The sequence below is a fragment of the Dicentrarchus labrax genome, unplaced genomic scaffold (genome assembly GCF_905237075.1).
Source record: "Dicentrarchus labrax unplaced genomic scaffold, dlabrax2021, whole genome shotgun sequence".
Lineage (NCBI taxonomy): Eukaryota > Metazoa > Chordata > Actinopteri > Moronidae > Dicentrarchus > Dicentrarchus labrax.
In genome coordinates this window covers 20897403-20921562 of record NW_026136706.1, presented here as the reverse complement: position 1 = coordinate 20921562, position 24160 = coordinate 20897403, and the positions used below count along the sequence as shown (strand labels likewise).

Sequence of the window (24160 nt, the reverse complement as noted above, 5' to 3'; positions counted from 1 at the left end):
AATGATGTGAAGCAACTACAGAAATCAGAGGCACCAGAGGGTGCACAGACATGTTGAGGTCAGGACCTTAAGTGAGCTTAGTTAATGGGACAGGGGCAGATTTGACAAACTTTACCTGTGAAGCCCATGAGAGCACCCTCTCTGGCCTGTCGCCTCAGCCCCTCCACATCTTTGTAGTCAATGTAGACGAGGTCGATGGCCTGCAGCCCAAACGCTTTGGTGGTCACAACCACCTTCTGCCTCGCGTAAAGGAGCTCCCTAGCATCTTTCGTCCGCGTGGCACCTAGAGAAAAAAATATGGGGGCACACACGCACATCATGTAGGTCACGTGCCAGTTAAGATCTCAGAGGGAGGCAGGCGGATAAGCAAGGAAATACGAGGTTGAAGAGGAGGTGGGATGGGGAGGGTGGTGAACAGACAAATGAAGTAGTGACAGAAGCCAGGACAGCAATTACACTGATATGCAGCATGTCAGTCTGACAGCGTTTCATATCAAACTCAAAATATCACAGTCAAAATCTGGCATTTGAGTATTACTTCTCAGCCTAGCAAATCTTCCTGATCGTCAGTTAAAATGTCTCCTGATAAATCCAGTTTGGTGTATGTCATAATAAAAATGAAGTACTTGTTTCTAAGTGGCTTCATGAAATTCATGTCAGGACATATCAAAAAGAGAGTGAATCAGCAGTTCAACCAACGTTCTTAGCGTCTCTTCTTTGAAAACAGACCTAACCATGGGTTAAAAGGACTACAAACTAACTTTAAAAATAGGTAATGATTTAAACACATCCTCCCTTTGTACTTAAGTACGTTAAGTGGTCACAGGCTGCATGTAATCATACACTCTGAGGTGTCCTAATGTGGAAACTAATGGACTTGGTAGAGGAAATGCATCTGCACTTCCATCTCATTCATTATTTTTGTATATCAGGACACCTCATTTTGTCACCGTCACGAACACATCCCACATCTACAAATCAACATTTATTCCCATATAAACACTGTAAAAACTATATATAACGCTATATAACCTGATATTCTCCGCCACAGATCCAGAAAAAGGATGATGGGATAGCATATTTGTGGCCAACAGAGAGTGAGAAAGTTGAGAAGAAGGTGTAATGCTGTAGCTACCTATGCTTGCACAGAAGTCATCTGAGCCAAACACCACACCGTCATGGTGGAGACCAGCTTTGGGAGCAAGTCGACGGATTTCCTCACACACCGCCTGGAGAGAATATGTATCAGTATAACACAAGCTGACTAAAATGTGACACAGATGAATAGATGGAAATATATACAAATGCTGCAGGGTACATCTAGTTATACTCCTATATTCTGACTGTAGATAAAATTATCCGGATTTCTGAGTTTCCTTTCCAGCCATCCTCACATATTCTTATTCTCTCCAACAAATATGCAAATGAACACAACTCCTAACTTTTAGTCCAGCTTATTTTTCATAAAGACTGCTAATAATGGACAAACCCTTCAAATATTCCACCTGCATGGAAACATACTATACATAAATAGAAACAAACCAATACAGCCAGTAATACTACAGATGCCTGTTCACTCTTGGCCCAAGACTATCTTAGTTATCTAAGTAGTGGCGAGTACCATAAATACTTTTTGAGTACCATTCTGAATGTTTCTACACGAGTCACTGGCTGAAACAATAAAGTTTTAAAACCTGACAAGTACTGAAAGCTGGCATCGAATGCTGGGTTGGATTTATCTTTCTTTACTTATTCTACAACAATTTATTAACAGACTATTTTATGTTTTGCATTATGTGCTGTATTGATTTTAAGATCTTATACTGCTATTTTGTATTAAGAAAAATGTGAATTACTGTTGCATTGAGAAGTCTATTATGTAAAATTAAAAAAATATATTTTTACAAGAAATTCTGTTTTTCTAAAGAGGTACTGAAATATAAGTCAGATACCATATTAGTACCTGTACAGAAAAATGAGACTAACGGCCACAATTATTATCAAACGAGGAAAGCAAAATACATTTAAAAAAAATCTGGAATGTTATTGTCTGTGGTGAAGAGCGTGAAACAATAAGAACATGTCTCCTGCTTTTGTTGGCCTCCAAATTAATTTCACCACTAGCTGTGCCACAGCGATTTTTTTCGTGCCTGTAACCTGGGGTTCAGTCTGGGCAAAGATACAGGGTGTTCTCAAGAAAGCACACAGAGGCACCCCCTGCCAACAAAACACACGCACATACTAACAACCACAAACACAGTCACAGAATTAGAGTGGAGAAGTGATAGACGAATCAAACGACAGCTTGTTTCTCCCCAAATGCCCAAAACCATGCCCTTTTCCCCATGTAGCTGAAGGTCGTGCGGTACTATAACAGGAACTGCTTTGATGCTTGCCAAAATATCATTAAGAACTTTTCCACTATGATGATATTAAAACAGTTCTAATTAAAAAATGTCAGCGTGTCTGGAGAGGGATAGAGAGAGACGCACACAGACAGACACAGAGAAAGGAAATGAAAAAAAAAAGGCTCAAAAGGCTCATTTTGAGAGACTGTCCGAGAGCTTTGAAACCCTTTCATTTGGGACACGTGGAGCGCTCAGCTCGCTGACACAGTCTTTAATCTAAAGTGAACAATGGACAAACTGCAAAATGTCTTACGCAGGCAGTTTTTTGGGGGGGATTTGTTTGTAATTTACCTTAAAATTGAGCAGGCCCACAGCGGTTTCCACAAAGGTGACCAGGCGAATGGGTTCTGTCAGTGCCCGTCCTTTCAAGTTGTGCTGAAACCTGTCAACAAACTGAACACACCGGCACACAATCTCACGCACGACTCATTAACAACACTCACTGTTTCTGTAAATAGAAAACAATAAACCTCCAAAACAATCACAATAAATGAATTTGTTCTCACTATATTGTACAATCATAGTCACCACATTTATTAGACGTTTGTTGGAGCATCTCCTTTATGATGATCAGCCTGTGCGATATATGGACTATGATACACACAGACCATTAAAGGAAATATGTTCTGGAGGACTGTATTTCTGACCAAGTGCTTGCTCTTCTGTAGAATGTGTGGTTAAAGTGTAGCTGCCAGCCTCAGTGGACTTATCAATGCATTATCAGTTATATGAATGTGAAAAACAGGAACCTCATACTGAGATACTGAGCTACTGTGTGAGAGTGAATTCAAAACTGGAAGAAGAAAAAAAACGGTTCAGCAGTAAAAAAAAAAGAAAAAAAAAAAGAAGAAGTACATAAATGACATGACACGTCTTTCAAAATCCACTGTGGGGTAAGACAGACGAGAGGAGAAAAAAGAAATCTTAACGTGCAAAAACTCACTTTTGATACGAATCTTGACACCTTTATTACCTGCACTGTTCCCATTTCAGTCCTTATTCAGTAACACATCTATGAGGGTTCAAATAGCGCAGAGAGCGAGCACAGGAGAGCAGCAACAAAAGCGGGTGAAATGAAATATTTTACATTATCACCAGGGTTCCCCCTGCGTCTGAAGTCTTCTGCTCTACCTTCTTTCATAGGCTCTGCACAACTACAGCATGTGCTCCCCTGAGAATGTGCACACATGTAAATGCACACATGCACGCACGAGCACATGCATACACACAGCAAACCAAAGAAGAAACAAAATATGGAAAAAAGGGGAGAAGAAACAAGATTTGGGATGTCTTTGAGTGTGTTTAACTCCAACATTATTCTGTTTTGCGTCCCCCCCCCCCATCCATGGCAGGGAACAGGGAGACTGGAGCAACAATCAGAGTGTGATGTGACACTTTGCTGAGGCCTTTATTCTGCACGACTCCTGCTAATATGCAAGCTCACCTAAGTAGGGCTTTAAAACCAAGTTTAATTCTTTGAAGACCAAAGCATTTCAATTTTTTCCAACAGACCAGTTCACAGCTAGCCCTGGACTGCCAGTGGGGTAGCCCAAATTCCAAAATCTATCATCTGGAAACACACAAAAGCCCCCACCGTCAGATATTTCCTTTCAAAGCCAGTCAAAAAAAAAAAAAAAAAAAAAAGGAGAGGGCCCAAAAGCTCAGAGTAGAAATGTCTAACTCCATGTCCCCCCTTCCTCTTCTTTTTCTCGCTCCCTCTTTGACACACCAGGAAAAAGACAGATATAAATAACCTCAGGTACAGCACTGCTATTTTTCTAAATGAAGAGCAAAATAACCCCCGCGCTCGCACTCACCACTCTTGTTCTCAAAACTGAAAGAGTGGGCCTCCATTGAAGGATTTCAAAAATAGGGGCAATTTTAATCATCTCTCCATTCAATCTCAGTTGGATAAATCATATCTGAGAGATTTGCATAAATACAAACCATCAAAGACTTTTCATCTTCAAAGAGGTTTTCAAGACCCAATAGGCTTTGTACTGTAATCATCTGAGGTCACAACCCTGTGGGAGCAAGGCTGCTATGGCAACATAAAAACTAACGCTGGGGGCTTAGCATAATATCCCCCCTCCTTCGCAAACACAGGAAGGGGTGGGGGGGTCTGAGAGGGAGTGTGAAAAGAGGGTGTAGATAAACCTATTTCTGTGACAGAGGAAACTAGATAGATATGGCCCGTCGTGGGGAAACCTAGCTGATATTACACGCAGAGATTACCACCACGACACTGTGCCACGCAAACCCTAACAAGGCTGCGGCGAGCTGCGCAGGCTGTTTGGATTCTGCCGGAGGAAAACAAATGACAGCTCAATGTGGCACCACTGGATAAAAAGCCCCCTAGCCTCTCCGATTACATGTTTCTGTCCTTCTGCTGTATTCTCCTCTTCAGCTATTATGCACTTTGAGGGCCTGATTTACACTGCATAAGAGGGACTATAGTGCTTGTTCATTGTTGCTCTGGCGCGTACAGCAACCATTAGCTGTCAATGGCTCTCAAAACTAGGACCCTTTAAGATGTTATTCACTACTGAATTAGAAAAAATAAAAGAATAGAAAAAGGAAGAAATAACACCTCTTCCTGCCATTCACAGCCACGCTACAAACAAGCCCTCTGACAGTTTTGCCACCCAATCATGAAAAGAGAAGGAGGGAGAGATGGAGCTAGAGAAAGGAGGCTATAGTGGGACAAGTTTCAATTAATTTTCTTCAAAAGGGGGCCAGATTAAATGTTTCCGGCCTGCTGAAGTGTTCATTTCACAGAGGGGAAGCGGAGAAAGGGATGAGGGGAGGGGACAGGAGGAGGAGTAGAGGAGGAGGAGCGGGACAGGGTGCGATTCTTTCGGTCCCAGTGCACACCAAATAGTGTGGTGGGCAAAGAATGCACACGGCTCCGAATCTGTGTGAGAATTGTCCTCAGACAAAGGAGGGAGTTACGCCTGTTATAGCCCAATAAGGCCTGTCAGTCACACAAGGCCTGGGGGAGAGGAGAAAGGCAGAGCTAAAGATTTCCACACAAAGGGAAACAAGCAAGTCCATCTTTTAGCGACAAATCAGTCTGGAGGTTCCTGTGCTAATATCAATAAAAAAAGGGAGAAAAATAAACAAGTGAGGGATTTACTGCATGGCCTTACAAGAGTGGAGAAAATCAGACACATGCTTACAACACAGGCCCACAGAAAAGCATGCGTGAAGGAGACAGGAAAAAAGTTGGACGGACAAAGATGAGATTAGATGAGCACACATGAATCAATGAAGGTCCCATCCAGATCTACAGACTTGACTCTGTTTCAGGAGCACACATGCACCTGCTGATGCCGAAACACACTGATAGCCAACACACTGTAAATCAAATGTGCAAACAGATTTACATTGTATTCAAAAAATGCAAAAAAATAATAATAATAATAAAAATAAAACATAAGCTGGAAATTATCCACATTTTAGTAATAGTAATAACATTAACAACAAAGATATGAATGCCGAAAAAAAAATTACCTTTTTTTGTAAAGTGAGAAAAATTAGCAAAGAGAGAAACGGCTGAGTTGAGGGAGAGAATTTGTGAACACCTGTCAGCAATTATACTTGGAAGAAAGGCAGCAGGAAATAGATGTCTTCTAATTAAAACCACTAGTTAAAAACTTCCTGCCGCAAGACCATGTATGAGTATATATATATATGTATATATGTGTGTTTATATATATATATATGTGTGTGTGTGTGTGTGCGTGCATAGTAAGACTAAAGCCATACCATGCACCCACCTTTCACTATTGACTATGTCTCTCTTTCTTCTAAACAAATCTTAATGGCTTAATCACCAAACCCTGTTCTGAATGTTTGTAGCTTGACACAATAACGAAAAAGCTTAAAAAATAAATCAGCCACTTCGAAAACTGCTTAGGTAAACTGCTTGTCCATGTGAATGTGTGTGCAAAGAGAGAGAAAAAGGAAAAAAAAAAAAACAAGCAGTGACATATATATCTTTTTTTTTTTTTTTTTTTTTTTAGCAAAAAGTACTTTTGAACTGAACATCAATAAAGCACCTTTGAACTATATTCAGACACAAACAGTGAAGGAGGTAGACAGTAACCTGCTTCCTCCTGGTTAAGTGACCCATATGGAGCTGATCAGAAAGGCCTGCATTAATGATGTCACTGTCTCCTGACCTTTCGGGACCTGACATCCGTACAGCGCCCCTTTATAGAAAGCCAGAGGGATGGCCAAGCCCAGACAAACACCTCTTAACTACAGCGCAGGCCCAGTTAGTATGGACAAATTGCAAAAGAGAAACTGGGAACAATATCAGTGGGCAATCATTTCACATGCAGTAGTCAGTAACTGGGAAGATTTAGCAAAATATGTGGACAATTAAAATATGTTTTCAATATCAAAACTATATATAATATAATAAGAGAACGTAATGCAGGTTTGCGGCATATTTTCATTTGTTGTACCTGTCTGTCTAACCCCTAACCCTAACCTGCTTTGACTACAATTAAATTAATTCTTAGCCACAACATGACACTGTTCGAGGCAGTCTCCAGTAAGTTCAGGAGCGGCAGAAGGCAACGTTGTGTTGTTACAGAAAGCTATCGGGCTTCTGAAGCTAATCCGAAGAAATGTCATCCGTTTCTTGAGCGGCAGCCAAGAAAAACACTCTGTCTGTCCCCGAGTCCTGCCACAGGGATTGATTCCCACTTTTACTGGGAAATGGAAAAGTTTGTTATGATTGCTTTGAAGATTCCCGTGGTTTCCTCTTACTTCATGACTTTGTGGAAGAGTACCACTGTGTATTTTAAAAAAGACACCCAGAGGTGAAAGCGAGAAATGGGTATTTTTAGTCTTATTTAGTTTTTGTATGTAATGCAACTTGGTGTTTTGTTTTGTTTTTTTAGGAAGAGGTTACATGTGGTTCGGGGAAAAAAATTGCTTGCAGACTACTGCATTAAGCCCTCTTTGACTTTAAAAAACACTACAGGAGCACTTCTAAGGTGGGCTAATATTTGTAACTTACCCACTGCACCTCCTGCATGTCCTCCACTTTGGGCAACATGATGGCAGGAGGGAGAACCTCAGCCTGCAGGATGACCTGTAGGTCAGCCTCAGCTAAGCCACTGGACACCGAGTTCACCCTCACACACTTCTCTGTTCGGCCCAGATCCAGTTCTGCTAACATCCTGGGAATGGTCTCCCTGGCCTCTGTCTGGAGCATAAAACAGAAAAAAAACCCTGAAAAATCATGATTACTTCATGTGACTGCACTTTGGAATTACTCATTTCAAAACGGAACATTTTAAAAGCAAGCATTACTGTGAGGGATGCTAAACAGAGCACAAAAACTGCTAAAGAAAGATTGAAAAATTGTAATTTGTTCGACCCAATTCAACATTCACGAAAACAATGAGAGGATAAATTGTCCAAGAATGCAGTTAAAGTGAAATTTCCTTCAAGGAAATGGCACTACATAAATAACATTTACTAATATTATCATAAAAATAAACACTGCATTACAGACACAAATAATGTGTGCTCAAAGTGGGAAATTCACAAAGCACACATGAATCTGTAATATAGTAGTGTAACAAGTAATATGAAGATGAAACTTTAACATATAACCCACACAAAATAACACAGCACATCTGCACTCTCCCTCGACCGCAGTTCATCTTTATACAGTATCACAAATCAACAAAACAGAGGCTGCACACTCAACTTTGTTCTCTCAATGCAGGCATTGTATGAGCTGAGCAGGAAGAGAGATGAGGAGGATGGAAAAATCAAAGAGAAGCCTACAGTCCCAACTTCTATCAGTAACACAGTAGCACACACCGCTATATTCAAACCAGATGCTGGGCTTCGAGAACGGAGAGAAAGAGGGATGGAATGGGAGAGAGAAGTCTGGCTAGTGAGAGGAGAGAGGCTCTCTGGGAGAAATGTGGTCTGAGTTAAGCAGCATGAGGAAACGGTAGCTTAGGAGTTGTCAGTTCAGATCAGAGGCTGGAGACTTTGAGTGTTTGTGTGCGCGTGTAGGTGTGCGTGTGTGCATGTGTGTTGTGGAGATGCTTAAATTGGGATTCCCCCCCCCCTTATACTACTAAAAAGGTAGTATAAAGGGAAATACTCTCAAACTGATTGAGAGATTACTGGGTGTACCAGCAAAGTTCTGAAGATGCTTAAGCTGTGAAATACAACGTAGGTCTTTAAAATGGATGGTGGCAAATGCAGCATCACGCCATGTGATGGAAACTCATACTTGATGAAAACTTGACGGTGCAAATGTTTTGGATTAATTGGGGGAAAACATAAGTGAGTAGAATATCTAAACAGGCCAATGATTATTAGCCAGACCACTGAATTAATGTGGGTGTGTGCATGAAAGAGAAACTGTAGACAGATATAACATGGAGAGCCCATACATCACACTCTCTTGTAAAAACTAAAGTGGACTGGAGTCAACCTCGGTTCAGTTGTATGAGAGCTTATGGGGACCCCTCAGGGGTCACGGGACAGCTTCTGAGACAAAACAGTCCTCGGTCTGATCTCCTGGAATGCAGAACTGTACTTGATATTATGAACACCCCTCCAGTATCAATAAAATATGGTATCAAAGTACATATCAAAGATTTGCTCGGATTTAATAGGGGTCATGAGCGGGCTGGACTGCTGTGTGTCATCTATGTCTCCCTTTTGCCTCACTGAATGAGACAAGAGGGACTGTCACACCGTATGATGAGTGCACTGTGATCTTTGACTCTTACTCAAGTTTTGCTGTAACCTCTCTGTTACTCTGTCTGACTGCCGCTCATAAGCCAAGATGGACCTGTAACTGTATCGTGGTAACTTAAAACGGATGGAGCGATTTACACAGCCATAATTCACTCTTCATAAACCTGCTACTTGGTGGATAAAATTTGGTCTGTCCCTCCCCAGTTCACGGTGACTGGAGAGAATTGATCTTCAAGAATGGCTGGTTGCCTCTTATGTCAGGAGTCACATTGATCCCTGACCAAACTAAATAAATAGCAATGCAGAAATGATCAAAAAGCATGGTTTATAACATTCACAGATCAAATAGACTGGAGCTTCAACCTCAGCCTGATATACTAGCTGCCTGCATGTATAAAATTCTTTTAATGTAACCAGAGACCACTCATTGCAAGGATTGTCTCATGCACTTTTCTTCTTTTGCGACAGTATCTCTGAAACCATGACGCCAGGAATGGCTAAGGAGATGGCCAGGTCACTGTGCGCTAACCTTTCTTTTATCTCTCGCTCTCTAAAGCGAGAGATAGATTATTCCGCCAGACACCTTGACCCCTATGGGCTCCGCTACTCTGAGCTTGAATAAAGCCCTTTGAAAAGGAAATATTTTACATTAATGGACAGCCATCCAACAAGTTGCTTCAAAGCTCCCTCCCCAATCACCTGGTGTCCCATGGAGAGCCCGCCCCGACGTCAGCTCCATCTCCTCTTTGATTCCCTCCATCATCCTCATCATTAGAAGCTGACACACAAGGCAGGCAGGCAGGCGAGCAGTCGGCCAGGTGGGCAGGGCCCGTCAAACGCATAGATGCACACAAGAAGCTTTTTAAGTGCAGTGAGGCTGACCTTCCAGAGAGCGAGGTCAGCTCCTTAACACACAGCCTGAGCCTTGACGCACAGGATCCTACAGAGTGCTGTGTATACATGACACAGCATGGCTACAGCCTTGTAGACACCACATCAGACTGGAGCGTCCAAACTGATGTGTGTACAGTCCACAGCGGGACCACTTTCCTCTCCAGCATCAGATCATGGATGGCGCAGGCCTGCCGTCATACAGCTTGAAACAAGCAACGCCAAACATCGCCTCTGGACAGACTATGGGTGTAGACTCGCACACAAAAGTTGTTTCATTCAATTTGAATTAGATCTCAATGCAGTGGTAGTTACTGTGTATACCGGATAGAAATGAGGATAAATAAAGAGTTCTGCATAATATTAAATGTGTATTTGAAAAGGGCATAAAAATTGGGTAAAATATATTTTTCTAGTGAAATAATTGTTGTTGTTGTATCAATAGCCTGAGAAACACCAACATACACAAAAGACAAATGGCATAAACCAGGGTCATGTAAGACATACTATTGTATTGTCTGTCTGCATTCTCAAAAACAACATGTATGTACATCACTGACACAGTGCCTTCAAACAGCAGAGTGCTGTGTTTTTTTTATTCTGAAAGTGTATATTTATGGTTTTGTGTGAAAAGAGTAGGAAATCATGAGTCACAAGGAGCGTAGTTGTTTTTTTACCATTCGAGAGCTGGCGTTTTGCATCCTGCTGTGCAACTCGCGATGCCATTTAAAATGAGCTGTAGACTATCTCAGGTGAAGGCTGCCTGCCTGAAGTGCGACTGTGTGCGCATTTGTTCGTCTGTCTTTGTCAGTACGTGTGTGTCGGTGTGTGCACGTGTGTGTGTTAGCAGATTTCAAGTCGTTGTGGATGGGTTTTGACAAGTGACATGCTGCACTCCAGAAAGCTGGAGAGAGATGACTGACTAATTCAGGGTACGTTGATAACTGAGACATAGCAGAAGGAGATTCGGGCCTTCACTCTTGTCAGTTGGAGGCACACCGTGTTATCCGTTATCCTGTCACGCCAGACAACAAGACATAACTAGCAGGATAGAGCAGGAGGAATTTGTAAATCATAAAACCTGCTTGTCATTGTTGGTCAAAACTGACAGCCTGAGGTAGAATAAACAGCTAGTTATTACACACTATTTACTCACTTTAATTAGCCATGAAAGCAACTCATTACAGCTCTTTGGTTACAGTTCATTACAAGCTGCATTGCAATGTTTTTTGGGAAATGTATTCCCAAGGCTATGTATCCATTTTGTAGGGAAAATGCCAGGCTCATCATTCATTATCTCTTCAAGATATATAATCTATTCTCGGCATAATTAAAATGATGTACTGAGTTTTGTTTATTGGTGATTATGCATCAGTTTGTTTCCTAATGATTTATGTCTCATTTGCAAATCCCAGTACAGCCGTCTCCACCAATAACGTGTGTCCATACTACTCACAACAACTAACAGGACTAATTATGCTTAATTTGAGGTCTCTATTAGCCTTCTTTGAAATAAATGATTGATTTTAAGTGTGTTTTAACTGTGATTATTATTATTAAGGTAAGTAAGTGAGCTAGATTTGGCTTTATTAGTGAGCTTTGAAGGCTGTATGAGCTCAAATCGTGAGCCTATCAGGTATTCCTAAATCTGGGCAGAACAATAGCGGCTCCAAACTAAATGAAGTTTGGAATGCCGTTGTCCGATGCAGCACTGGGTGCAAATCCGACCTCTGTACCAGAGGGTGACAGAATATGTGCATCAGGGAGAAGGAAAGAACGCATTGGGAGCAAGAAATAAACAAATAGAACATGACCTATGGCTGGGGTGAAACTGCAAGTATAGCTACTGACCAGGTGCTCTCTGCTATTATGAGTCAGCGCAACCTTGCTGAATCAGGTCAATAAATATGATAATCTTCCCTCCCCTCCCTCCCCATTTATCTTAAAGCTGCATACACAAGTATGCCATACAGTAGATCATCCGTGGTTAAATTTAGTATAAATCATATAAATATCTGTAATAATATAAATAAATGTGTGTGTTTAAAAGCTCCAATAATAATTTTTTGTACTATTAGCGATAATATTGGCGAGCCCTACCATATGACAGTGTATGCTGCTTCATAAAAGGAACAAAACCATGTTAAGTAGGCTACATTTAAAATAGGAGAGCATTTTACAAAATTTAGGTTTTTCCGACCTCAAGATTGCAGACTTTTGTAACCTAGGGCTCTGCTATAATGTTCTTGAGGCTGTGCAAATGAAACCGAAGCCATATGATGTGTGGAAAAAATAAGTATTGGCGGATCCATGTGAGTCATAATCAGTTCATGTGACCAAAGTGTTAATAAGGTGAAGAAGGTGTGAAAACACAAGTAAACTGCAAACATGTGTTTTGAGGCTACATGTGAAAAATGCAACTAATTGCATGATGACAATAAATGGCACACCGAGCAAAGCTTTGACTGGAAGCATCCACACAAGGTTTCAGATCACATTTTTACACTTTATATGTTTACATTTCTCACTTAGACCAGTGGTTCCCAATCTTTTTCCTTAAGTGACCCCTTAAACTGACAAACCCTGACTAACATATTTTATGGATATTTCATATTATATTCAAAACTGTATAATTAACCCAAATGGTGAATTCTGTAAATGCTAGAAGTTTGTGTAAAACTAGTGATTTGGATGATTTTTTTCCTGATCAAGGAACTTTTTATACAATTCTCTGTCTGTATGATGTATTTTTTATATTTTTAACAATCATAAATACTTACTAATTCTTGTCCCTGGCGTTTAGCTATTGTTCTATTAGACAATTTATTTCACATTTACTTTTCCTCACAGAAGTGAATTGAATGCTGATATAGACCTACTGTGTAGTTTTTTTACTTTTTCTTACACCCCTTAAAATCAAGAAGGCCTCATGACCCCTTGTATAGATTTTCAGCGACCCCTAGTAGGGGTCCAGACCCCCAGGTTGAACCAGTGCCTTAGACTAATTCCTCAAGTGTAACCTTTATATCATTTTTATATTGAACAAATTTGATATGGCTGTATATAATTATATTTTATTTTCAATTTGATCTCTTTCATCTATATTGTTATTATTTGTTTTAGCAGCATAGCATAATTTGACAATGTTTCAAATAGCTAGCTGGGGTTTGATTACTTAACGGGCCTTGGCATTAGACAGAAGATTAAAACTAAGTAATTTCTTGCAAAATAAGAGGTATAGCATTGCTTATTTTTTTCCCCCTCGTGTGCCAACATCTGCTTCATTCCTTTCCTTCTCCTCCCATTCTTTCATGTTTTCCTCTCCTCGTCGCCTTCTCCATCATCACTCCTTCTACTGGGGTTACTCTCCAAGTGTTGCGTTGCGCAGCCCACGTAGCACAGAGCAGTGCGGGCGGCGGCCCTGCCAGTGAAAACACAAGAGTGTAACAGGATAATGAGAGAGGGAGAGAGGGCCTCTCTGTTCTCTATGTCTCAGCATTTTCCGATTCCCTGGCTCTGCCTTAGTCCTCGCCCTTAACCCACGGTATCTGGAGCTGCATTTCAAAAGACAAATCAAAAGACCAGAGAAAGCTCAAATGTAATCTATGACTTATATTGATATCTAAAAAGCCACGCATGAGAAAAAGTGTTTAAAACACTCACTCCTTTCAATCCCTCCACTTTCTATGCGCTCCAACAACAGACTAGCCCTCTCCACACCTGAGCAACGAATGCTAATCACAGCGCTGTCATCACTCTCCTATGTACCCTGACCTCTCGCTCGCCTATCATACTCTCCCAAAGGACTCCAATCGATACCTGACACATGACACTTAACACACACACATGCACTGTGACAGACAGTAAGGTTTGGAATGAAGGTCTTTCTGATCTAGCTGGAACAGGGTCTATTTTCTGGCTGAGCAGCTCACATCCCGTTTGTGAGTCTTGGCAGCCTGACTGGGAGTTTCTCTCGAGTCTCCTGGGCCCTCTGAGGTGTTGAGCGCACAAGCATACAAACACACACACACACACACACACACACACACAAGATCATGTATATACACAGATGTAAATACACACACATACTGACGCATGCTAACTACAAATGTTCAGTATTCATAATTCAACTGGCTAACATTATTTCCCAGGAGCTCTTTCTGTCAAGAGTTTAGTCATTTGAATCCACTTAAACGGAGAGCAGATCTTTCAGTGTCCTCTGGAATAACACAGTGAGCATTGAACTGAGGTCACGTATCAGTTGACAGTTGGCTGCATAATTTATGTTAAGTTAAAAATCTCTGGTGTCAGACGCAGTTCATGCATATAGACCACAGCTCATATATTGAGTGCACTACAACCAGAAAAAGGTAATAAAGCGTAATAATGTCATCCACTCTATACAAGGTGCCATCTATTCTTCCCTCAGCTGCTCTCACTGCAACTACAAAGGTCGGTCTCCAGACCAGTGGCCAGTAGTGCAGGGGAAGGACATAAGGTTAAACAGTCAGGGTTAATGGTTTATTTTATGAATTAACTACTACTACATAGACAAGTAACCATCTGCTTCTCAGTCATTCATTAAAGGCCTCAAAGCAAGAAACAGAACAGTCTTTCTGTAAAGTAATTGAAAATACATTACTAATGACTAGTAAATGTGATTTTACCACTCACAACCTTCACTTTACTGTGACTTTCATTATGTGAAACGGTCATCTCAATACACCAGATGCAATTTAGGCCTATGACTACCCTTTCTTGCATAAGACGTTACAGTTTTAATACAACTGACCAACAATAATTGCGTCCTTTATGAAGCTGTAGTTTGTCTTAGGACTGCATAAGACTGAATTATATTATATGTTTATATGGTAACTCTTTAAGTACAACATGGAAGATGGCTGGTAATTAACAATAATCAGTACTTCATGTACATCTGTGTCATGAAGTATGACGTACCTGTAACTGTTTATTAATTAAAAAGAATGGGAAAAAAATGACTTTAAATTGCAATCTCTAATCTCTCCTCTAAAATTTAATTCCTATTCTTTTGCTAATTAGGACCATCAAACAGAGTAACTGCACCAATTAAACTTGGAATCAAGTAGGTTTGGATGAAATCATATCCATGTACTATTGAATTGAATTGAATTGAATTGAATTGAATTGAATTGAATTGAATTGAATTGAATTGAATTGAATGTACTCATAAAACTGTATCCAGGAATGATGGGTTTCTAGCTTCCACGTGGGCCCAATAAATGCTACTGCGGGTTTGATCTGTATCAACAAAGTTATTTGAGATGGTTTATAAACCTTCAGATGAACAAAATCGTGAATGAACTCATTTTAAACACTAACAAGTGGCCCTGATTCTGTAATGTGCTGAAAGTGAATGCAGGACACTGGTCCTCTGTCATGCTTGACTGACGTACAGTGGGCTGTAACAATTTGTGTATGTGCTTGTGCGTGCATTTGTGTGTGAATGTCTGCATGTGTCTGCATGTGCACGCTCTGCCATGTGTGCATGTTTGTGTTCTGCATGTCTTGTCTACTCGTGTGCATTTGCAGGCGCGTGCTGGTGTGTGAGAGGTGCTCCCCGTCGTGTCGGCCGCGCCACCATGCCATCTGGAGAGGAAATCGAGTGTGAAGTACAGTATAGTTTGGGACCAAGCTCCGTGGCAGCGGCTCAGCAGTTAGTTCATTAGTTCCAAACTTCCAGGGATTAGGAGAGAATCTCTACGGCAGGGAGGCAGGGGGGAGTCAGGGAGGATGGAGGGACCCATGTGGGGAAAAAGAGAGAGGGAGAGAGAGAGAGAGAGAGAGAGAGAGAAACACCAGGAGGAATACTGGACCATAGGGCACAGAGAGACAGCAAGAGAACATGAGAGAGAGAGATAAACAATCTTAACCCTGAGGACCCTGGCGAGGGGAGATGAGCGAGAGAGAGGGACAATGAAAGAACAAGACAGAGAGGGAGAGAGGAGGAGAGAGGACAGGTGTAGCCGTCAGTTCCGCTCCGGGGTTTCAACCTGCCCTCCCTCTTCCTCCACCCCACTGATCATACAGATATGATGATATGTGTAAGAGTGTTAGAGCAGTCAGCCTTGTCTTCCCTCCCCTCTCTCCTCCTCCTTCTCTCCCCTCTGGGTCTGTGGTGACAGTTAGCAAGCTCTGGGTGGCTCATACCCTTTACTCCTTTTTCTCATCTCCCTGCCTCTTAAGCAGCCAGCATTACTGCCAAGATGGAGCGCACAGACATTTTTGGAGTCAAAGCGGCAGGCAATTAAAGCGGGCACTCCCGGATTTCAATTTTCATGGGGAGGGGGCGGACTGACCTTCACGGCGTACCTTTTTGTCATGAATATCGTTCCCTGTTTTAAGGTGAAGGTGACAGATAATGAAAAGAATACATTAATGAACACATAATAGGAGGGTGGTTGTGGGCAGTAGCCCCATTTAAGACCTATCCATGCACACCTGGTAACTAACCTCGCATTTCACCTAACCCATTGTTGCCGTCACCAAACAAGAGGTTCAGGATGGCATTTAGGGAGCTTAGTCTCTGCTTTGCTCCCATTCTCCCTCCCTCGGAAAAAAACAGACATGCATTACAAGACCATTGTTGAGGCCTGGCATCTCTTGGCAAACACACAGTGCCAACTGTGCGGTCGTCATGGTGAATATAATCGAAGCTACAGTATACACTGTAGAAATTGTCAGAGCAAACACACTCACAATGAAAAAGCTAAAATCTTTCATTTATTTATGATTCGGTTGGTCCCAGATCAGATCTTAATCTAACATAATATAGAAGGCAGATTAGGGGTAATCTTTTTGCCAAGACATTATGGTAAATTTTAAGAAAGCCAACCACAAATTACTGGGGGTAGACAGAATTTTTTTTATAGAATTGTTTTTCAATTTTTCAAGCAGATGTAAATGTGTCCAGTAGCATGTGCATCTGATTTGCGTGAAGTGCTGCCATTTAAGCTCTTTACATTACATCTATTTGGCAGATGCTTTTGTCCAAAGCGACTTAATGCATCAATGAATGCATCAAAACTCAAAAGTAACATGAGACAGATGTCGCCAAAAATTGGAAACACAACCACCCCACATAAACTGTTATGTACGGTTTCAGAGACACACCCTGGAGTACACTTATAAATCACTATAGAAGAGAAAGAAATTAAACCACTGAAGCAGCATATAAATAAATAAAGTTAAGTTTTTGCTCAGTCGCTAGTTATCTGAACGGTTACTGAATAGGGACCAAAGTTGACTTTACACTCTTGCTTCCAATAAAACAGAATTTACACCGTGTCTACACATGTGGGGTAGTTAGTAGCATGCTAGCAGCACAGCAGCAACAGCTTCAGTACTACACCAGTGTCTACTCAGGATGCGTTCAGGTGCAGTGTTGTTGTGCAGGTCACTCAAATACTGGCAGCGCTACAAGCCCAATACACAGTCAAACTTTACAAATAAACTTCCCAGACTGCCCTGCACCGTCTCTAATACACACACCCTACAGCTACAGTCCTTTGGTTACACTTTCAATCCATATTCAATCATAACCATTTGTTGCTGTTTGTATTTACTCATGTCAGCTTTGTCACCAATCCCCAAATGTATTACATTGTATCACTTGTTATATACACACATCATCTCAGTATATAAAATTAAAAATAAATAAATACATAATAATAAGTAAATAAATAAAAAGTGTATACATCTTTATAAATTAAAATAATAGTTGTCAGACGAACATGGATGCTAAATGTAATCGACAATGACTAAATCTGTTGCAGCCTCTATTTGTAAAACATTTCATCTCTCATGCCATGTTTTGCATCTCTTGAGACGAACACCCTAAAATACATATTGCATGAATCCTAACACACAATATTTTCTCAGTGCAACCTTTTAGTAAATATCTGCGAGGAGGGGCTACAACTACTTAGTAAATACCCCCCTATGTGTGTGTGATAAAAAAGACAAATAAAGACAAGACACTTTTGAAAATGGAAATTTTGAACACCTATATCTTAGTGGTATTCTCTCTCTCTCTCTCTCTCTCTCTCTCTCTCTCTCTCTCTCACACACACACACACACACACACTCTCACTCTCACACACTCTCTCAAACACACACACACACACACACACACACACACACACACACACACACACACACACACACACACACACACACACACACACACACACACACACACACACACACACACACACAACCCCCATGGATTTCCAATTGCCACAGCGGAGAAGAAGCTGAGAGTGTGAGAAGTGAAGAAAGGGTGCCAGTAGGAAAGGTGCATTTTGTTATTGAGTAAATAACTAATTTTTATATTACACAGTACGACCTAGCAAACACATAATAGGTTACAGGATTTTGGCACACTGTGTCAGACTCTTTAAAAGCCAACATGGACCTATGGTGTCAGAAATGGTTGAAATCTATCATGCATTATATCATGTAGAGCTGATGGAGCCAGATCAGAGAAGTAATGGAATTATTAGGAAAGGAACTATTGAGGTAAAATACTATTTTCCAGAATGTATTGTTGGTATTTTGAAGTGCATTACTCTGATTGCTGTAAGTGGAAGACAGGGAGGCAAGCCTGCTGAAGTATTCTGCATGTTAAGGGATTGAGCTGCCCTGGAGCTCATGTCATTTTCCCCTTATTGGATATACAGGGGACTAATGCTATCCTCTACAGGTACTACCCACCAGCTAATTACTGACAGAGGAAAGGCTTTTGAAAAGAACAGAAAACAATGAATCATATCATATTAAGTATTCATAATCGTTCCCTGCTCAGACAGAGCTGAAAATGTCTACCGTTTTATGTGAAACGAGTGGGTTGGTGAAAGAAATAAGTGGGTTCAAGCAGGATACTTTTGTTGAAATAAGATAGAGACGTGGACCTGTCACATGCTGACAGCTCAAGAGTCCAGTGTCTGAGTTCTCCTCAAGCCTGAATGGCTGCGTCACTGCTGCATTCCTCTCCACATTTCCCCCTCTAACACATAATAAAGACAGAAGCTCTGACATCCACCAACTCCATCGCAAGGGTCACAGTTTTAGCCTGTCAGTCACACAGGCCATCATCTAATTGTCTTTGTCTACTACAGGAACAGCCTCCAGCCATATCAATCATCTTTATTATCATGACTTAAAAACCTTTGTTAGTTAACTTTTTACCCGGGCCCCTTCTTTATCCCACTCTCCAATCACAATTTCATGGGCAGTTCAGAAGGGCCAATGGGGAGGTCGTGTGGGCGGGAAGAGAATGCTTTTAACCTGCTGCATCTGGTGCTTTCCCGCTGCTCACCCAGTGGGACATGGTCACCTTGTTTTAAAGGACTCAGATAGGGGGGCACCACTGCCTTTATACCATCATAATAGGGTGAAATGTGCTTGTTTTAAACATCTCCCTTAGGTAGTTTTCCTTTCAGTGATTAAGACCAAGCACCTGTCTGAAGGAGGGAGACAGAATTAAAGTCATTCAGGATCACACAGCTGTGCGTGTGTGTTTGTGTGCTCCTTGCTGACCTGCTCATATGAAGCTGCCTTTCATTTATACATGTGCATCTGTGTATTTGTGTACCTTTTTGCTGAGGGCTACACCATCCTCGCAGTCCAAGACGGCGCAGTCGACATCCAGCGAGGCTAGTTTCCTCAATTTTCGCTCATCATTGCCAGGGCAGTAGAGAACCGCCCTGCGGGGTATGTAGCGCAGCGAGGGGCCTGCAGAGTGATGGTGATGACGCCATGCTTCGGTACACAACTGCCAGGCTGCGGGCAGGAGCCAACCGCTCTCCCTGTCAACACAAATATATACATACATAAGCACACGGTGGCACACAGGCATATACATGCATTTGTGTACACTTCATAAACGTACACAACACTCAGACAGTAGTAGCAGGAATGCACAAATACATGTCTTTGGTGCATACATTACTTACATGAGCACACACAGCATCAATACAGGGCTAAGGGCAATGAATAATTAAAGGTTGTTGCTGCATTCATCTTCATAATATCTACAGTTATACATGAAGATCCAGAAGGAGGCCTTTTCCTCCAGACTGGAGCGAAAGTTTGGAAACGTTTCATTTTGGGAGTACTGTTTGCCCTTCAGCAGTCCATTGAAGTGGATAAGAGACGCTGACCTGTGCTTTGGCTCTCTTTGTTGAGAACAAACTCACCCAAACACTGAGCCACTCATATGCTAATGTTGCCACACTACTGAATATCTAGGCAGGGCAGAAAGTGAATGTGTAGGGGTGTCAGTAGTGTGTGTTTGGAGCTGAGTCATGAAAAAATGTGAGATGGGAAAACTCAGTGTAGCTCTGTTTTTGTAGTTAATGTTTTAAAAAGGTCTGTACATTTATAGTTACTATAAATATTAGGTGGAAAACATACTTTATAAATGATTCTGCTTTATTAGTTACACAATTACTGAATAGATAAGTAAGATTAAAGTACAGGCATTTTAAGATGCTACTGAGATTGCTGCATTGCAATATTCAACATGCTGTTGCCAGGGTTTTCATTTCAAGAAAATCTACACAACTGGTTTATTCAAGTGTGTTTAAAGCAACCCCTCTCTGAGTAAAGCCTCACAGTATTGGGTACCTCTTCATAGCATACACATTACATTACTTTTTCAATTTTGGTGCTTCCCTCTGCAGTGTCTTTGCTCTTCAGGTGATGCTTACAAGTTTAGAAAAACATGCAACAAGCTGGTTTTGGTGGCCACTTTATTTTTAAATTAATTAAATCTTTTAAGCAGTATTGAATGAGTGACTGCGTGCTGCACCAAAAGGAGTCAAATTATTCATGTTTTCCATCCTAACAACATAAAAAGATAAATTATTTACTGGGACTGCCAGACAATGAAATACTAGTAAACCAGTTGTTGACATGCTCATCATCACGTCTCCCGCCTCTACATGCACACTCACATGTGTCAAAGATTCACACCCACACAACAGTGCACACCAATAATCGCAATCTTTGCACAAACGTCTTAATCATTTGTTCCTGGAACAACTGGCCCTGATGAATAGCTAAATGTTTAAGATCAGATATATCTAATTACAGCAAGAAAGAGATTCTCACTAAGTCTCACTGGGTATCCGAAACCCTTCAAGGGATCCTATTTGTAGATAGTGTTCTTCTTTGCCTAAGGAAGACAAGAGGAAGAGAGGAAGGAGGGGGCTGAATTATTCTCTTTTCTTGTCATCTGCTCTATAAAAAAGAAGCTAAAGTCACTTCAATAGCCACTTAATCCTGTCAACTACGCTTCCACATGCCCTCCAGTCCCATTCAGGCCTAATCTGCACTGAGACGTTGCGGTCGTAGCAGGCAGTTAAAACCAATTCAGGTTGCTTCCAGTACTTTAGTGCTTCCAGGTACACAGAGCCTATTTCGAACCGTGAGCAGTATTCACAAAAGGCTTCGGGAGAAAAATATGGCAAAGGTTGGAGGGAGGACTATGGCACACCACCATGCAAATTGTGGGCCGATGAAAGTAGGTGGAGCTCACAGTTATTTCAGGGACAAAAGGCTGCAGGACCCAAATTGATAGGGAAGAGAGGACAAAAAAAGCAAACAGCAAAATTAGACAGGAAAATAGTGGGTAAGAGGATGGAGATGGGTGTGCTGAGTGGTAGGGGGCAAGAGGGGGCTGTTGAGACCTAAATGAAATCAGTCTATTCTATGCATACTGCTCAGGGGGGAAATGTTAAAAGCCATACTAAGTGCCTACTTAAAAGGCAAATATATTATAATATAAGTGAAGTGCAAAGAAATGGTGGCTGTAATTAAAGAGTAGATTTCATTATGACAGAAGGAAACTGAGAACGGGAAAGGGAGTGGAGGAGCCTTGATGTTGGCTAGGGACACTAGAAGCAGAGGTCAATAGCAATGAGCAAATCAGCATTTCTTCCCCCCTTAATTCTACTGTGCTACTTAGTTCTGCTCTTTCATAGTTTGCAAGAGGATAAGGCAGGTAATCGCACCCTGGCATGGAAATAACTGGGGGCAAAAGTCTAGCAAAACATATTTAAAAATATAAAACAATGTCAGAAAAGATGACCATGACAACAGAAGAGGAGCAGAGGAGTCCCATATGGGCTGCAACTAATATGTCAGAAAATAATTGCCTAGAGCCTAGGGCTGTGTATTGGAAATACTATACTGATCATGATACATATGATTTTTTTTTTTATATATGTAATTTTAGTAAAACTGTCATAGTATGAAGAACACACTACACCACCATCTGCATAAAATGAGTAAAAAGAATTTGTTGTTTTTTTGTCTTTTTATTACCCCTACTAGAACCCAAGGTGATGTCTTCAAATGACTTGTTTTGTCCAACCAACAGTCCACAACCCAAACATAGTCAATTTACTATCACATGTGAGCAGCCAATTGTCACATTTAAGAGAATATTTTGTTTGAAAAGTGACAAAATATGTGCAGACTATTTTTCCTTCAACTAATGATATAATTATATGTGTGGGGTTTCCTTTACATGAAAGAAGGGAGTGCTTACATACATCACCCTCTATTAAAAAGGAAAAGGTTCTGTCGGACTGTACGCTTTGTAATTACGTGGATCACCAACGCTGAGACTTGAAACAAACTTAATGGCATCGTCTCAGAAAGGTGGTCTTGCCTTAGTGATGTAGTACAGCTCTGATTAACTATAAACTACTGTTGAGCTGTGGTGCCTTTGGAGGAACCATTTTTTTCCAGCGTGTCAACAACTTTCTGTACAGAGCGCACAATTTCTATCTGTTTTTGCAAGGCATTTCTTTCCTTTAATCAATCATTTGCCAAATTATTACAGTTACAGAGCTGTACGTTATTCTTCTTAAGTAAACGGGAAAAAAAGTCAAACACTCCACTGGAACAAGTTTGTCATCTTGGATCCACAAAGCCACATATTGCTGTGCTCCACTGAAAGCTAGGAAACATGAGAAACCTTAGAGCCTTTCTGTCCCCAGGATGGTATGGACAGAAAACAAAGGAAAGAAAAGGTAAGTAGTAAATAAATTAAAAGTTAGTTTTTACACAGAATCATATGAATATTTTCCATCACCTTTACACCTAATTTTCCCTTATAATCTGCTGGGACAATCACCAATCATCGCTATTGAGGTGGTGTATATGTTTTGTCAGTATAACAAAAATGTGACCAAGTAATATTAGCAGTTTATTTGCAATTTAATTGATGTACTTTAAACTTGTCAAATCTGGTGCTGTTCTTGCACAAAACAGCTGCTTGTAAGTCAGGCAGCCACAAACATCACAGACAGATTTGAGCAGGGCTGTAACCAATGGGGATCTACAGTAGGCGGCGTCATCAAATATACACATCACTTCCATGTACTACACGCAATCTGGATATTTTTATTTACACCATCCCACATCTGGTGGACATTTTCCCATTATTAGATCACTATATTCTTGTGTTCTATATATTTAACAGTCCCCAAAGTACCATATGCACCTACGTTACCAATTTATTTTCCTCTCCCTCTTTTCCTTTCTTTTTTACATGAAAGGTTATGATAACACAGGGCTGTGTGGCTAAATTAGCAGCTGTAAAGTGGTGGGACCAGGCCACAGTGACTACATTTACTGGTCTGAGATCAGAGGTAAGTGTGTGTTAGTGGGTTTATATGGTGCTGGATGGGAATGGTTCTCATTAGCAGAGAGGCAGCAGTAGACCCAGGCCCAATAGCACTAAGGGGGAGGATGAGGGGAGAACAGAGGGGTGGAATGTGGTGAGAGGGTGGTGAGCTCTGTGTAAGACTAGACATGGGCCTTCCTGAGGCATGTACATAGTACATAGTACTTCTGCAGACCCACACTACAGTATGTCATATGGATATTGGACCTGCTGTCTAACAAGTAATTATAGTCAATAACCAAAACAAATCTTTTTATAAACTTTCAGACTTATTTTCCTCCCCACTATAACACTTCTCCAGGCTGACTGAGAACCTCTTTTCATGCAGATTTGGGTCTGTCTGTCTTGGACAAAGCATTTCCCTGGTATAGAACTAACA

General features: G+C 41.1%; 1 protein-coding gene across 1 annotated transcript in view; it reads right to left on the bottom strand.

Moving 5' to 3' along the window:
- clybl (citrate lyase beta like) overlaps positions 1-24160 on the bottom strand; it is a 58074-nt gene that overhangs the window by 5902 nt on the left and 28012 nt on the right. The window contains exons 2-6 of the mRNA XM_051404656.1: positions 19678-19891; positions 7441-7629; positions 2700-2801; positions 1136-1229; positions 116-283 (exon numbers count right to left, since the gene is read on the bottom strand). Coding sequence (XP_051260616.1) covers positions 116-283; positions 1136-1229; positions 2700-2801; positions 7441-7629; positions 19678-19891 — 767 coding nt within the window. The remainder of the gene's footprint in view (positions 1-115; positions 284-1135; positions 1230-2699; positions 2802-7440; positions 7630-19677; positions 19892-24160) is intronic.